Source organism: Eleginops maclovinus, chromosome 20, assembly GCF_036324505.1.
Source record: "Eleginops maclovinus isolate JMC-PN-2008 ecotype Puerto Natales chromosome 20, JC_Emac_rtc_rv5, whole genome shotgun sequence".
NCBI lineage: Eukaryota > Metazoa > Chordata > Actinopteri > Perciformes > Eleginopidae > Eleginops > Eleginops maclovinus.
Genome location: NC_086368.1, coordinates 2,396,009 through 2,414,018, shown reverse-complemented (window position 1 = coordinate 2,414,018; position 18,010 = coordinate 2,396,009). Strand labels below are relative to the sequence as shown.

Sequence of the window (18,010 nt, the reverse complement as noted above, 5' to 3'; positions counted from 1 at the left end):
CATAGTCTTGAGTGTTTTAGGGATTTGTGTTTGCATTCTTTAGGTTGCATGCATACAGTAGTAAAAGCAAGAGAAAGAACATATAGCAGATACAGACTCAGGCTGCCTCCACTGACCTTTGACCTTTGTGCTCCAGAGAATGTAGGGCGGTTAGTCACACCTGCTAAAAAACTGGAGGACAATATCCGCCTGTCCGAGCTGGTGATCGAGGTGCTGCAGCAGAATGAGGAACACCATGCTGAGGTCAGTGTACACACACACACACACACACACACACACACACACACACACACACACACACACACACACACACACACACACACACACACACACACACACACACACACACACACACACACCATGGATGTATAATAAGAACTGGACCCAGCGTTGGAGGCGGGGCCTCGTTCATTCCTATGAGAGCTGCTCATTGGTGCATGAAGACAAAATGGACTGAGATTCTCGAGAGCAAAACGTCACAAATTACCCATCATGCCTGGCTGTGGAGAGCATAGAGCATGAGTAGTTGAGTTTCCCCTTAAACCCCGTCCCGATCTCCCGCTCTCTGCTCAGTAGAATGAATGGAGAGAGAAAATAAATCTGGATTCAGCTTTTAGCACATTTTACAACTTTAAGGACCTAATGGTTTTAATAAGGGCTATAAAAGGGTTCATACTGGGTAGTTTATTTAGTTTAAAAAATTGTCCACCAAGTTACAGACGCCTCTTTCCCAATCTAATTCAATGGAAAAAAGTCTTTCTGGGCCGGTTGACGTCACGGACTGATACGGAAGTTGTAGTACCGCCGTTTGGCCACTTTGAATTTTTTCCTCAGTGTCCGGAGCACTTACACACACACACACACACACACACACACACACACACACACACACACACACACACACACACTGAAAGAGCAGTAATGGGACTGAAGATATGGGGCTGATTGAAAGCAATGAGTAGTGACGGTTGTCCCTCCAGCAGCCATCTCAGCCACTGATTACACAAACTGTCATGTGTTTTTACCTCACTATAAATAATGCTTTCTGTGTCAGTTTGTCCTTTAAAATTGATTTATTCCCTCTCTGCTTTGTATCTCAATGATTTGTTTGGTTTGCGGGGAAATGTTTGGACAGGGAAAAGAGGTATGTGATAATCTCGGTGCCTTATGCCCCCTCCCCTACCCTACCCTACCCTACCCTACCTGTAAGCCCTGTGCATGCAGCTAACGATACGGCTAATGTTGGAGAAGATCATCCAAGTTTCCCCTCTCAACATTGACCCATAATCTTCCTTGGCTTGCGGTCACTTCTAATCAAATGCTTGTGACAATGCTTGTTAGCTTCTAAGCTAGCTTGCCTTTGATGATAAAGAAAATAGACAAGCACTTCAATAAGTATTTTATTTGTTGAACTCATTAAGCTACGCTCCGAGGAAACAAAGTTCAGAGTTGTGACTTTTGATTCTAACTATTTGTCTCAAACAGTGCACCTCTGTAGCTTGTTTTCTAGGAGTTTCCCCCTGAAATTTCCCCAAAAATGCTAACCTGTTTTCCTGTGTTTAGCCATGTGTCATGTATTCTACCAAGTCCAGTAAGTAAGCTTGGGGAAGGTGTTGTGTCACCTTTCCTTCCCTTAACAAAACCCATTCCTCTCCATTGGATCCACCAGCACACACAATGGAGGAAATGCGAGGCATGCATTGTGTGATCAGAGATGACATGATCACTCCCCTGGCATTTCCATGAAATGCGTTATGCTGCTGTTCAAATAATGTGAGCACATAGGTTAACCAGCCTAACCAGCATTAGACTGCAACACTACTGCGATCAGCTTCTGTTTTTGTACGAATACACAATGAAATCAAACTGGGGACCCAAGGCTATTGCAATGAGATTCATTTGCAATGCAATTTTATACATGTTTTTCTTTTGTAGCTCTAAAGCTGGTTATTGCTCATCCTATTTACTCTATTGTTTGCCTGTCATGTAATCATCAATTTAACACTTTTATACTGATTACTTTGTCAATTTTGTCAACAAAGGAGTAAATCTGATGCAGGATGTTTAACAAAAATCTCATTTTAATGGTATGTTCCTAAATCTCTAAAACTTCTATTTGACATGTCACTTTAAGCCAGTATTACTGCTGTGCGCTTAGTTTCAAATAGGGCCTCTCCTAACCAAATGGTAACTAAAAGCTACCTTAACAAGGACAGGATTTGGATAAGTTTGCAGAAAAAATGTATTTATGGAAACTCATAGAGAGAGATTATAAATGTTCAGACCACAAAAGAGCATACAGAGAGAAGGATCTTCAGGCTTTCATAGTCTTAACATATCAGCCTTTTTATATTTCAATCTATGGCTGACTGAACACCCACACACATACATTACATGGAAATAAAATATAAAATAAAATGTGGCTTCTTGGTAGCATTTAAAGCTTTAAAGGATCAGAATGTAAGAGATGATGTATTTCCACACAACAGTCCAAATGATCGTGAATGGAACAGATCAAGGTTCAACCTGTGAGTCTGCATGTGATGGACAACGTGTTGGATTTGTGTTGTTTCTGCTGATATTTCACTGCCAGAAATGTAACAAAACTCGTTACAAGCCAGTGTTTAACTGACCATCCACACTTCATTTAGGGAATTATCTGAGTTATGAGAGACTAAACACGTAGAGACCCTTTAAAAACACGTGAAGAGTGCATAAGCCCATTCTTTTTTCTTTCATTAACATAATTAAATACAGGATATCAATATCACTGCAACAGCTCAGAGACACTGACCGTTTCAGTGTCTCAGCAGTGTTGATGTACAGGATTCAGACCGTTATCTTAATTACCCCAGAATGGTGTTACACATGGTTCTGCAATGGCTTTAGTTTGGCAGCTGCTAACAAAATGGTCGGAAGGACCACCAGGTTAATGTTCATCACTTATGGTTTCCATCTTGGTTTGGGTAGATTACCAGAGATATGATGTAGGGAACAAGTTCAATTGTAAATGTGAGTGTGGACTGAAGTGTTTAGAGGAGATTTCTTTCTCAGACATGATTACAAAACAATAAATGGTGAGCTTGAATAACACATTTCAGACATTTACTCAAAGTGTCATGATATCCTGACAGCTGTGCTGTTGGCATTTGCAAGATTTTACTGTTCTTTGACGAATTTTGCTCAAATGTTTGCAGACACATGTTTTTTTTTGGGGGGAGAACATTATTTTTATTGATATACAGTATATATATATATTTTAATGCAAAAGTCATTATTCTAGGAGTAAACTCTCAAGAGTTCAATTGCAAATATACACACACGTTTAAAATATCTCAAAATGATATGGCAAACAGTCTTAAAATAATAGTGTTTTCAAAGTGAATAAGTGCAGCTTTTTTAAACATCCTGTCGCATCTTTTTACTTTTACTTCTTCTTTTTCTCATGTGTTAAAGATGATAACCTGAGCGGCACAGAATAGACGCACCTGTCTCACACATACTTCTGCTATGAGATCTCATGGCAAGTGCATGCCCCCCCGACCCGTTCCACTACCACCAGCACATAAGCCCATGGGTTCATTCACATTACAGTGTTGACAGCTTGATGTGAATGAGCAAACACCATGGTACCTCAGGGGTCCCTCTTAAGAGGCCTGGCAAGCGTGGGGGTGCATGGAGAAGAGCGAGTGTTTCTGATGTGCATGAGAGAGGCCTGTCCCTAACAGTCACTCCACTGCGTCTATTCTGCGGGGAGATATGAGCGTGACGCAGCTCGCTGGCTGGAGGAGCTGCGGGTGAGTGTTTAAGGAGCTCCCTGCCGAGCCTGTCAAGGAGCTGCTGCTGTTCCCTCTGTGGGCCAACAGAAAAGCGTGTTTCTCTCCGTGCCCAAGCGCCGTTTTTACCGCTTTGAGTTGTGAAGAATGCTTCCCTGGAGATCATGCAGGGGCAACAACTTGATTTCCTATTATGAAAAGTGAGAGAGAGAGACAGGAACGCTTGCAAAAGATCACAGACTGTACAAATGACTTTGACCCGCATCTGCACACATACATGTGAATATATTGACAATCAGAACTCAAATATGTATATTTGTTCATTCAACTGATTTACCTTGTTGTTGTGATATCTTGTTTCTAATGATACTTCTATAATTTCATATTTTATTTATTATCGCTGTGTGAACTCTTCACCACAGGATCAATAAAGGTCCATCTTATCATATCATGGATCAGTGGATCAGCTGTTTTGATAAAAGGATTGTTGACTGTAAAGTCCTGAAGACGTGCCCCTGGGGATCACCTACATCTGTCTTTGTAAAACGTGTCTCCTTTCTTTCACTCTCAACTTTTTGATTTTTTTCCACTCCCTGTACTGTGTCTCCCTTTCCTATGTGTCTGTTCCTCTCTCCACCTGAAGGCCTTCGCCTGGTGGTCGGACCTGATGGTGGAGCATGCAGAGACCTTCCTGTGTCTCTACTCGGCCGACATGGACGCGGCACTTGAAGTCCAGCCGCCTGACAGCTGGGACAGCTTCCCCCTCTTCCAGCTGCTCAACGACTTCCTCAGAATGGACTGTGAGTGAGAGCTTTAAAAACACATTTAACAGTCAGCATTTGGACTGAAGCAGCTGCACGTGCTGAGCGGTGGGTGGGGATCAGACACTGAGGACAGAGATGAAGGGCTATGGAATGGAAAGTCAGATGATTCACTATAGAGGTGAGATAAATAAATATAACATCACTCATAATGAAACCTGCGCTGGGGCACCAGTAAGCTAGTCTTACGCAGGAGGGAAATTATTATTAAATTATGTTTTCCAATATACAGAACAATGGTTTCACCTGTGGCTTACCCTGGTACAAAACCATATGCTCGTTCTGGTGCACGAATCCCCCCGCCCACCCACTTCCAATATATAAAAATCATTAGGTGTCCAAATCACCCACTGCCCAAAATCACCTTCAAAATAAAAGCATAAAGAATGACTTTAACTAACTATAACATAATTACACCAGATAATAATACATTAACTATGAACAAGAACAGCAAGAAAATAAATAATTACCATTAAAGAATATTAATCAATATATAGCCCCAACATTCACTTTTCAGCTCATAATAAATTGTGAATCTCATAGTAAAGCATTAACATATTCATTTACCTAATTGTTAGTCACAATATTCCTATATTCCTCAGGGTAAGCTGTTGCTTGACTCATTCCCTGCAGAGTGACACTATAGATGTCTGATAGTGTCAGTATCTGATTCATTTTGTGAGCAAACATGGATAAGAGGGGATCCACTGACTTCCTGTTAGCAGCTCTTTATGTTAAAGCTTGTCTCTTCCAAATGTCCAACCTTTGAACCCTAAACATCCCACTCAACCATCCCAGGTACCAATTTTGGAAAGTTGGACATTTCTAAATGAAGGCCTTATTATTGATAATGAATCATTCTGTTGTGATGTGATTGGTTGTTAGTTTTACTAATGTAACACCTTCAGAAATATGGAATAGTTTCTCATAAAACAAATGTTGCTAAGGAGAGTTTTTGTTAGGGATTCAGCACCCAGCTCTTTTTTTAAACCAATCCAGAGCGTTTCTAATGAAGGTCTACTGCCTCTGTTGCCTGAGCACTCAGCTCTCCTCAAACATCTCTCAAATGTCTTTGAAATCATTGCTGTCAACGTGAGATGTCTACTTTTGTCCTGGAGCAGTTTACATACTGAACTCTGTGTGTGTGTGTGTGTGTGTGTGTGTGTGTGTGTGTGTGTGTGTGTGTGTGTGTGTGTGTGTGTGTGTGTGTGTGTGTGTGTGTGTGTGTGTGTGTGTGTGTGTGTGTGTGTGTGTGTGTGTGTGTGTGTGTGTCTCTGATTGAAGATAATAGTCAGGTCTTGATGCTGGTTGCTGCAGGCCAGCCATCTCTCTAATGAACTGCATGCACTTGCCTGCAGGAGAGTGTGGAGCTGTCCGTGGTCCTGTAAGGGAAACACTTCAGTGTTCACAATGCAGACTCAATCTGCGGGGCGCTAATTGTCCCAGGGGAATGCTTCCCCTTTTCAGCTCGTCAGTTGGGAGTCAAGGAGAAGACGGAGCGTGCTTCACTCATTCAGCTGAACACAGATGACTGCACATAGCTTGTTATGCTCACTTGTTAGTGTCTTCAAATTGGCAATTGAATTGCATTGCAGTGGACATAGCTACACCGGCCACCCGTTAACAGAGGGACATATCGTCCCTGGCTATAATGGTTTTTAAACATAAAACTCTGAAGTATCTTTCTTTTTGTTTTTCACTGAACAACATTTAGCAAAATTCCTACTTTTATTATTCATATCTTGTACATCATTGAGACAAAATAAGAGTGTTCTTTGTCAGAATTGATCAACATTGATCAATTAACCCCTAAATCATTTTCAGGCACAAGGCTGCCTACAGTTCCGATGACAAAAACTATTTTCTTTCTCAAAACGGTCTGAACCAACTCCACTTCTGGCTCTCAGATCCAAGCCCATCGGTTTCTACTGAAGTTATGAGTCTTCTTGAAGGCTCAGTGATTTCCTGAAACAGCTGGTGACAGCAAACATCCTTACACAAGAAGGAAGAGTGCCTTTGTTTAGGAGCAGGTTAATCCACATTTGGTGCATCGGGAGTATTTGTGTCAGCAGCACGGTGTCTGTGAAGAATAAACGACAGTGGTCATAAAGGAAGCTGTTGTTGAGGATAGTATCAGACACACAAACAATATTGGTGGGAGGATATATTCAGTTTGTCTCTGCACTTGGAAAGAATAATAGGGGAAAACAGCATTGTCCTTTTCTGGTTGATTCCAGTTTTCTAAAAGACGATCACAGCTATACATATCATCACTGAATGTAACACTGTATGTCTTACTGAATGCACTCATACTTTTATTAAGTGTTATCCTGTTTAACAAAAAAAGATTTACTATCAGCCAACAGGGCTTGTAAAGATATAGAACAGTTTAAAGCATGTAAATGTGTAAAATAGTATTTAAAGTAAACATAAAATTAATGAATTCAATAATAATAATAATAATATAATAATTCAATATTTTATTTATAGAGCATTTTTCAGGGACTCCAAGATACTTTTCATGCTAAAATTCATAAAAACAACATAAAACAACCCAGTTAAATATATATACCAAACACAGCAATAATTTAAAATAATTAATAACGTATAGTGTAGGTAATAAATAAGTAGGTATTCCTGGTTTCCATGAGCATGCCAGGTTTGTTTCTCTGACTCAGACCACTGTGTTATTTTGAGGCAGGATCCGAGGGTCTGTCTTCAGCACCGACATTAAACCCAGCAGAGTCCTCCCAGTGTGAAAAGCGCACACTTTAGTAACGAATATCATCACAGGGACATCTTTTCCACAGAAGGTCATCTGCTCTGTTGCCCCACAGCGGTGCACTTATGGAGCAGTAAATAGCCTTAGCACTAGGCAGGCGCCAAAGTCGCGCTGCCATTCGAGGAGTTAATGAGGTCTAAAGCAGTGGTAGCTGGGCCGCGGCGAGCCCTGCGAACACACTCCTGGACACAACACATCCAAGTGGACAGCAGCCGCTCAAGTGGCTAATTGGGAGAGTGGTAATCAGGGAACACAACAAACATCGCACCTACTGTGTATCATCGACCTTGACTCCAATGCCAACACACACAAACACAAACACATACATGCTCAGAGGGGGAGAGAAAAACAAAGAGGGAGAGGAAAAGCAGACACGCTGCATGGAGCCGTGAGGCATCACATTAGCACACACTGGCCTCCATTTTATCTCCTGTGGTCTTTGTCAGTGTTGCCTTTTTACCAGTTGGGAGCCGGCACAGAATTGTGTGTTAGATCGGGTTTAAAAAAAGGCAGCGATTCCCACCTTTTGTGTATAAAGATTCATCTGAATATGCTTTAATGGCAGCTAATGGAGAGCCGGTGTTAACAGAACCCTTCCTCCTGTCATTGTTTATCATCAGCGTCTAACACAGGGATGTTCTGTTATTTATCTCGCTGACCTTCAGATTTATCTTGTAACCCAACATGAACACAACAAGTGTAAAAAGCACCTTTGGGTTGCATCCACGCTCAATGAAAGAAGAACTGCAGTGATGCACCTGCTGATAGTGGGAGAGGTTAAATCAGAGATGAGTCTGCTCATGGTTTTACCCGTCGATGTCGCTGATCTACAGGGGACAGTAACATTCTAGGAAACCAGTTCAAACTAGTGATGTGGTAATAATGGGGGGAGTGTGGGAGAGAAACTCACAGGGAGTTTAGCACAAGCTGCTGTGTGCTTAGGTTGGCTAATTGTCTTTTATGTTGTTTTTTTTGTCCTCCCCCAGATAACCTGTGCAATGGAAAGTTCCACAAGCACCTGCAGGACCTTTATGCCCCCCTGGTGGTGCGATATGTGGACCTGATGGAGTCCTCCATTGCTCAGTCCATCCACAGAGGCTTCGAAAGGGAATCCTGGGAACCTGTGAAGTAAGGATGCCTTCGTTAACTTCCCTGTTCTTCTTCACCTGCATTGAGGATATGTTCCGTACAATTGAGCTCTTTCACTTTGATATGTCAAAAGAGAGTTATTATTAGTGAGTGAAAATTAGTGAGCAGGTAAATATCTGTCAGATGGCTGATGTGACGGCGGCAGATCTGTATTTGGTTTTAATATATGGCCCTTTAATCACAAATCTTCTTTCCAGTGTGCTGGAAATAGAGATAAAAATCAGTGAGGAAATATCCAAAACACATCATCAATGACCAATCAACAATCTACCTGTTGAAATTGTAAATAATATCAGATAATTGTGCAACATAGACATTAGCAGTGCCATAAGAACATGGTGGAGTTCTATCAGCGGTCATGGACGGCATCTCTACAGGGAACACACTGCTGTGGCAACCTGACTGACCACAGACAGCTGAGAAACAGCCAAAAGCACTTTGAAAATCAACGGAACATTACTTCTACAGAAGGAAGGCTTCTTGTTGCCTTATTATTGAGGACAGTTCAGATTCCTTCTTGGGAAAACTTCTTCAGAGAATCAGAGCTAGGACAAGCTGCCCGAAAGACACGTGGTGAGATTACTGAACAGCAAGCTCTTTCAAAAAACCGTCTTATAGTTTTAAGGGCTGAAAGAACATTGATTTGATTTATTTCGAACGTGTAAAACAATAACACAGAAAAACAATAATAATAATTTTGATACTGTACAAACTTAAGCAGTATCAAATTAATAATCAAAAAATATATTTGACTTACAAATTATATATAAACAATTGATATGCCTAATTACAAATCCGAAAAGGAGCGGGAAGACGTTTTTTTTTTTCTCTTTGAACAAAATCTACATACAATATGCATTTCCAATAATAATTATCTACCATTCAAAATTCATTTGTAATTTAAAAAACTAACAGTACAAAAACATTAAAACAATGAGTAAATAAATAAACAAATACATAAAAGGGGTAATTGGTAATCAGGAAAAGACAAAACAAAAAAATAATCCAAAAATAAACCGTAAACACCCAGTTATGATTAAACAATTTCATCCCTGTCTCTTGCGAAAATCATGTTCCTATACCTTTTTTTAAACAGTTTTACATTATGTTAATCTTCCAGATTAAGTTGCTGTATATTTGCATGACAATAAGCGGCATATATTTACTTGTAATTGCCCCTATTAATGGAAATATCACTGACGTGAGGCTAGTAGGTACAGTAGATGTTGGTCCTTGAATTAAACTTTAAAAATATTTTTTCAAAAATACATTTTTTAAATTGAGTTTGTTTTTCAGCATCAGCTCAGATCTCTGATTTCTGTCTCGTATCATGTTTAGTAAAACAACAACAAGCACTCTGCCCAATGTCAACCTCCCAATGCCCAAAGTAGAAAGTATCACAGGGCCCAGTGTTAACCTCACACACACGCCCGGCTCATCTTCACCCAGCTGGATGGCTGCTAGTTATCATTGTGTATGAGCCTCTGCAGCCTGACACACACACGCACGCACGCACGCACGCACACACGTCCTTGGCATGGACGAAGAATCTTCTTACCATCCACATTTGTTTCCATTGTTGGTTGTGAGGTTTTTACAGGAAATCAAGATAAATACTTAAGCAACTATAATGTTTAAACAAAATAAAGGTATAAAAGACCTTATCTTTCAGATTGACAAGTTGGTAGTTTTTTATCATCAATGATTAAATCATGAAAGGTAACTCGTTAAGAGTATACACTGTAAAGCCCTTTCAAAAGAGTGAATAATGTGTAACAGCCTCTGATTCCACTGAGGGCTTTCTAATAATATGCATGTGATATTGAGAGTGCTATCATTAAAAGCACTCTGCATATCCCTGCAAACACTTGACACATCATCTATAGCACCTTGAAAACCTAAGTGAAAAGCACCAACAACGGGGATCAGAGGTGTAAAGCTGATCAGAGCAGCAGCCTCCTGCAGAGTGCAATGCTGTCACCGCAGCACATCCGGCCTCTTCCCCCATCAGGAATCTTTCGGATTAGAACATACCAGCCACCGAAGTTTTAATTGTAAAAATAATGATGAGAGCGCATTTTAGCATCAAATTTATATTTAGAAACAAATTCACTTTCCTAAAAAACGAGGCCTACAGATATGGCAGAACTGCCTCTTTTGTGACTTCAAGAATTAATTTGGACTTTTCATGGTTAACGTTTATGCCAATGTCCCGGCATGGTGTGTGTGGAGGAATGGAGAAGGCAGTGACCTGGAAATAAAATCTCAACTTTTTCCAAATGTTTTTCTGATTTTGCTGGAAAGATGCAAATCCATAACAAGGAGGCCGAAAAAAAAAGAAAGAGGAGCTACTAAAAGAAGGCAGTCCTAAATGTTAACGCTGCCCACGCTGCCTTTGTGGATAAACATGAACAACTAGCATGCGTGTGGTTTTACTATGTTATCATTTGCTCGTTAATGCTCTTAATTTATACCATATACGTACTTTTGCCTAGAAAAATGTCTTACTCATACAGTAGAAACAAGAACCATGCTCTGTGGAAAGCTTAATGCCAAATTGACAAATTGGGATTTTGATTTTGATCATGAATTTCATAACAATTTACTGTATATATTTGTTATTTTAACTTTTAAATAGTTACATTTTAACTAAACTCCTCGCCTAGGCAACATTTAGAAAAACAACTTGTTTAGGATCTAACCCAGCAGCTTTAATAATAATTATGGTATTTATTTTAGCGATTTTCCAGGGGCTAAAAGTGCATTATATTAAATGATATTACATTATATTACATATATTAGACATGTTATACAATACATTCTGTGGACAACACCCACAATAGCCATTTCGGGTAAAGTGTCTTGCCAAAGGACACAACTGCGTCCTGACCACAGCGGCTGGTCAAGGCGGGATTGAACCTGTGCTCCCCTGATGTGATGATCAGCTCTCTAACCAAAATGCTTTTTTTATTGGGTATAAACAACCTGAGCTTTGAAATGTTTAGCTAACCCTCATGGTGGCTGTTGCTGGTTAATTAATTCAGAACCTGTGTGAGATGTAAACAGCAACTGTAAGCCAATCAAAAACAAGTATCCTCAGTGACCAGGATAAAATAGTCAATTCACACCACAGGATGAAGAGTAGGTCTTTCAAAAGTCATGTGAGAATATAATTTTCCACTCAAATTAAAAGTGTTTACACTGTGACCTCTGGTTATAGACTTGCATCTTTCCATTCTAAAGCTCTCCTGGGTACCTGAAGCTGTAGCACCCTGTGTTCTCTTGAGGGAAGTCCTCGTGTGTCTGAATGTCTCCCTGCGCTGTGGCTGTGTCTGAGCCTGGGTTGAGTTCTTCAAGGAAGTCATATTCTTGATACAATCCTCAGTGGTGTTCAGATATAATCATCTGCCCTGTTGTTGTAAATCCTGGTCTGAGCAGTCCTCCACCCAAACATGTGACCCCCTAACCCTAACGTTCAGCCCTGTCCTGTCTCTGAAACGCTAACCTGTTAGCCTCATTCTGCAGTAACGGCTCAGGGACGTCAGAGGATCTCTTCTGGAAGCTGGACGCTCTGCAGACCTTCATCAGAGATCTGCACTGGCCTGAGGAGGAGTTCGGCAAACACCTGGAAACCCGCCTGAAGCTGATGTCCAGTGACATGATTGAATCATGCGTAAAACGGTAACAAACTGGTCAAATATGTATGGGTCTGATCGCAAACCAAACAAGTTATTAACTCCCTGTTTTCTCGTAGTAACATGTGTAACTGGGATTCTGGAGCTGGAGAGAAATAATGGGATCCCATGTGCATCCTGTGGGCTGCTCATTGTCCCATTACATGCCAACTAACTAAATAAGTCAATATTATCACAAAATCTGGTACAGTTCAGCGTGCCATTCATAGAAGACGGTAGAAGGTTAAAAAAGTTTTCTTCTAAGTATCACTTGGAAGAAAACTTCTTTTACTAAATACAATTACTTTTGAAATAAGTAGGAGATTTATTTTATCGTTAATTTAAATAAATGAAAATAGAAGAAATACCTCACAGAGGAATGTGGACTGCGTGTGTTTGTCTGATGATGATGTTTTGTAACAAAGGGTCAGTGAATTGATTTTACACATCCTCACCATTAATGTATGCACATTTACTCTAAAGGAATACTCTGGTTTCAATTCAACTTAAGTCTGGTACTTGAGTTAATGCTCATAGTGACGTTTCATCACGAGTTTCTTTTGTTTATTTTTTTAAAACTGTGATGGTGGGTTTTGAATTCTGGAATGCAAAGTCTAAGGCAAGGTGATTTCCAAATCTAAATGACTTTGAGTTAATATGTCAATATTGAGAGACTGTGTAAATAAACATGTTATAAGGCAGCTGGGGTGGTTTGGGGACTGACTCATGCCCTCAGTATTTCTGAAGTCCTGTCTGTTCTCCTTCCTCTCTGAAGGACAAGGGCTGCTTTCGAGGCCAAGCTTCAGAAGAGCAGCCGGGCCACCGAGTTCCGTGTGCCACAGTCCATCTGCACCATGTTCAACGTCATGGTGGATGCCAAGGCCCAGTCCGCCAAGCTGTGTGCCATGGACCTGGGGCAGGAGGTAAGAGACAGTTATCCCTTTAAAACAGAAAGCGGAGCTAAATCATTCTGTCTGATTTCAAAGTTCAAACCTTTCACTGCCACAGTTTAATCTCGTATCAGTTAAAATGACAATAAATCATTTAGGTTTTCTCTTTGGAATGGCTTTTTTTTTATCTCTGTTGCATGAATACAGTCTTCATCATTTTTTGTCTCTACGTCTTTTGCAGTATTCACATTATTATACATGGGCCATTTCACTTTGTTCTTTTTCTTATTTCCTGCTGCTTGTTCCCCCTCCTCTCTGTCTTGTGAAAGTTTGTTAGAGACTGGGTAAGTGTGGCTACAAATTCAATTGAAGTCTCACCCTCCCGTTCCCAAATGTATAATTAGTCATCACTTTTCCCTGTCTGTCTTCCTCCACTTGAATTGTTAGGATTTCATTAACATATGTGTAGATATTATTGAATATACATGGGGTAGAAGTGAGAGATCTCATATTTCGCAGGAAAATCTCGAGACTGATACCAATTGCTGACAATGAATTAATTATTGCTTAGTCCTTCACTGTTCCGCTGGTGCTGGAGGCTAAACAAAGGAGTCCTCGCAGAGAAACCGCTCTGAGTTTCCATGACAGCAGACATCATCCCTACGTCTTCATGCTGGTTACAAAGCTCTTCATCACAACAAGTATTATTAAGTAACAGTGTTGGTCTTATTTAAGCACATCAAAGCAAAGACGTTTTTTAACCTAGGACCATAAATTAACAAAAAATTTGTAATAATCTGTGTATAACATAAAATGAAACTAAATGCTTTCTTTAGAAACATAAATCAGACAAAACAAATGAAATATATCAGATTTGGCTCAAATTGAATTGTTCTGAGCTTTGCTACATTCCTAAGTTAATATTGATACTTTAACTCTCTAATCTAATCAATGGTCGGTTACAGACTGGTTTCTTTCTTATTTTAGTTGTTGTACATTTGAAGAAGTTATTAGTATGTGTGAAATATGAATATTTCTTCATTCACTTAATATAATAATATAATATTCAGCAGTTTTCTGGGTGATCAGTTGGAATGTGTTTAAAAGGAGATGCACATTGTTTATTTATGTTTGTAATAATCTGCATACTAATGTCAAATGAACAGTTTGTTGTGGTTTACTCCCAATTAAGATGAGTCTCAAGTCACACATGATGTGATCTGGCAGTGTTAATGTTCAAAATCAACACTACATTTCCCCAAAAAATCTCAGTTCATTCCAATTGCAAGAAGTTGGAAATAAATACCTGTTTTAAAAGAAGGAACAACATGGTTGAATGATTCTCATTCCCCCCTGGTCTCATTCATTTATAGTCATTATATTTATTTCTCGATTATAATGGTCAAAAATAAATACTAAGCAGCCTGAAGCTTGAACACATTTTCTTCTAGCCAAAAAACTCTTCAATCTAATTCTTTAAAATATAAGACAGAAACACCATCATATCAGAGTGGGATAGGAATATGTAAATGACAGACTTGGTATTCTATTTTTTTAGTCCGTATCAGGCTGCTGGTCTGTGAGGACATTATGGTAAAGATGTGATCAGTTCTTAAACACCTCTGCAGCTCACCAGCAACATGTTATAGTGACTATTGAGAGCCAGCCTGGTGTTCCTGCAGGAGATAATGTTTACAGAGGAATATACATACTATATAAATATATAACTGCCAGTGTTTCCCTTTAATGTCTCTTCACGGTGGGGTGTGTGTGTGTGTGTGTGTGTGTGTGTGTGTGTGTGTGTGTGTGTGTGTGTGTGTGTGTGTGTGTGTGTGTGTGTGTGTGTGTGTGTGTGTGTGTGTGTGTGTGTGTGTGTGTATGTGTGTGTGTGTGTGTGGCTGAACAGTGCTGAACATGCTGGTGTTTCCTCCTGTGCAGAGGCAGTACCACTCCCAGATTGACGATCTGATTGAAGAGACGGTGAAGGAGATGATCACTCTGCTGGTAGCTAAGGTAATATATTACAGAATCCTGTCACACAGCGGAGGCATTTGATGCAAAGTTGTTCTATATTGTATGGCTGAAAATATTATACACTTTATTCTATTTTTGTAAATGTATAATTTTCTTTGTGTGTTCACATTTCAGTACTGGAGATATGTACTGTATAGCTTGGGACAACAGTTTTGAAAGCTACACAGCTCAGACTTGCTCCTGTTTTAAAGTGATTGTTATCTTTGTCATTGTAAAGTCAATACAATACCTCAAGAACATGCAAAAGGAACACAAAGTGACTCAAATTGACTGCAACAAAATGCCAAACAAAATGATTCAAAGTGACCAAATGAAATGTTTTTCCAGAGAAAGATGTTGGAGTGCGTTGTCGATAGATGGAGCATTTATTCTCTATTCTGATTAGGAAATAAAAATCACCGCAACTGGAGATAGATTGTTTTTCTGATCTATTAGTGTACTTTAAACTGCCCCACACACTCACTGTGCTACTGCTTATGGGTAAACGCAACTATAATTTAACACACTGAGCAAGTTAAATGAATCAAGACTACGGATATTAAAGGACATTTTACTGCTAATACTTCCTGATTTTTATCAGATGTTTGATTGAGATAGACTCTGGGTTCTTTGTGGCACTACTGATTTTTCTTTCTGTCCATTCCTTAGTTTGTGGTCATCCTGGAGGGAGTGTTAGCCAAGCTCTCCAGATATGACGAGGGAACACTCTTCTCTTCCTTCCTTTCTTTCACAGTAAGTATCACTTCCAACACCATCATCCCTTTCTTCGTTAAACATATTCCTGCAGATAATCATTAGCTTCTCTGTTCGAATATATGACACACTTCCAGGCGTGAGTGATCACATTCAGTGTAGATTTATTTTTAATTAATATTTAAAATATAACAACATTTCCCCAAGTTACACTTCGACCTATCGTACCTGTAATACTTATTTCGCTTATGCACAGGAAGTTTAACAATGAAAAAGTATAAATACAATGTTGTATATTTTCAGATTTTCAAATTAAATACTAGATATAAACAATAGAAATAAAATAGCATTAAAAAAGTAGAAAATAAACATGTCGGAATATTTACAACAAATATAAAGCAGGATATTACATATACATAATTGATTAGTTAAAGATTTTGTTTTTTTAAATTAACAAATTTAACATTAATTTAATGTTAAATCCTGATGTATTTCAAAATATATAATTTCACTAATCTTTAATGGGTATTTTAATACTCATTTATACTTTCTGAGCACCAAAAAGCTCAACACTTCAGCTGGTTTCCCACAGTGTCACAGATCCAGGTCAGTGAATCTGAGTGAACTCTGACAGTTGAAATCATGAGCCGGTTCTGCAGACTGGAGGCCGAGCTGCAGTCAGGCTTTCACCTCCTTTCTCTCCTCTGTGTCCAGGTGAAAGCTGCTTCAAAGTATGTGGACGTACCTGTAAGTGAGATCTACTTATTTTTCTATCATCTAATAATGTCAGTAATCATCCCTGTTTCCTAAATCATATATTTATATAACTCATTTGCTTTGGAGAATATGTAATACCCTGCATATCATGTGTGTTTAGCATCGGCTTCTAAAACTATTTGAGGTTTGGAGAGATGCTGGCTTACAGTATGTTCAAATATGAACAAATTAAAAAAGATACCTCAGCATGAGGGGTTATGATGTCTAAACAGAACCACAGAGCTCTAATTTCTAGGAGTGGATATAAAGAAGAAACAAATAAAATCTGCAATGAAACTAAATATGCGGTTTTTAAAAGTAATACCCAGAATGTAATTGTGAAACACCCAAAGATTCATTATGTTGATGCAAAAGAACGATAATATAATACTGGCATGTAAGATTCTTCCAAAATGCCTTTGCTTATTGAAATCTATTGTATGTAAAAATGAATTTGATTTGTAACAATATACATTTTAGACCATTTAAGATCGGATCACGGGAAAAGGGACGCAAAATCAAAGTGAAGGAGCTTCATTTTTATTATTGTGCAAACCAAATGTAATTTGAATCACCTATGAAAAATAACAAACAACCTTTGACACATTTATCAGCACTGCATTCATTTAATTAACATTTCAACATCATGTTGGATGTGTAATCGGGTAGATCATTTGTTTATCATTTGTATGTCGATAATATTTTTCGTTTATCAATTTGATACTGCTTGAGTTTGTACATGATCCTAATTCTCTTGTTTCATTTCATTATTATTATTTTATTTTATTGTTTTACATGTTCGAAATAAATCAAATCAAATCAAAATAAAAAGTTATAAAGTTAAGGTTGTTTAGGGGACCGAAACCCGGGTGTTTATTTCCCCAGGACTGCACGTGTGTTTGTTTCTTGTGGATGTACAAATATTTGACCATGCTTTCACATGTAGAACCATAATCCAGATGGCCTTGGTTATCATATTTCCACATCAAATGTCCTCATGTTTCCTCCCACAAATGTCCATTCATATGCATGTGGCCAGACACCGCGCCTCGCTCTGTGCACTACACGTTATGAGTCCATGTTTTCCAACACATGCCCATTCAGCTGTCAGGGTGCCGCTGGTGCTGCGTGTGTATTTCTGTGTGTTTGTATATGCGTGTGCACGCATCAGATCTGTATTAGCTGCCAACACTACGGCCGTAGCAACATGCCAAATTTCAAATTAATGCCTTGTCAGTGAATGTGACGCGCCACTGTGTGCACTGGCAGGGGTCGCAGCTTCCAGCCCAGCACGCTAATTGTGTCCTTAATGTACAAAATAAGAGTTCCACTGGGTAAAAGACTCTCATTTACACATTGTACGTGTCATTGCAGATGTGTTAACTAAGTTTAATGGCAGTTAGTGATGAGTTGCATGACTTTTTGAATCTGTATG

General features: G+C 39.2%; 1 protein-coding gene across 1 annotated transcript in view; it reads left to right on the top strand.

Moving 5' to 3' along the window:
- Positions 1–18,010, top strand: part of cadpsa (Ca2+-dependent activator protein for secretion a) — a 153,258-nt gene that overhangs the window by 108,326 nt on the left and 26,922 nt on the right. Inside the window, exons 20-28 of the mRNA XM_063911579.1 lie at positions 137–243; positions 4,420–4,576; positions 8,366–8,507; positions 9,867–9,991; positions 12,041–12,209; positions 12,978–13,125; positions 15,031–15,105; positions 15,775–15,858; positions 16,534–16,566. Coding sequence (XP_063767649.1) covers positions 137–243; positions 4,420–4,576; positions 8,366–8,507; positions 9,867–9,991; positions 12,041–12,209; positions 12,978–13,125; positions 15,031–15,105; positions 15,775–15,858; positions 16,534–16,566 — 1,040 coding nt within the window. The remainder of the gene's footprint in view (positions 1–136; positions 244–4,419; positions 4,577–8,365; positions 8,508–9,866; positions 9,992–12,040; positions 12,210–12,977; positions 13,126–15,030; positions 15,106–15,774; positions 15,859–16,533; positions 16,567–18,010) is intronic.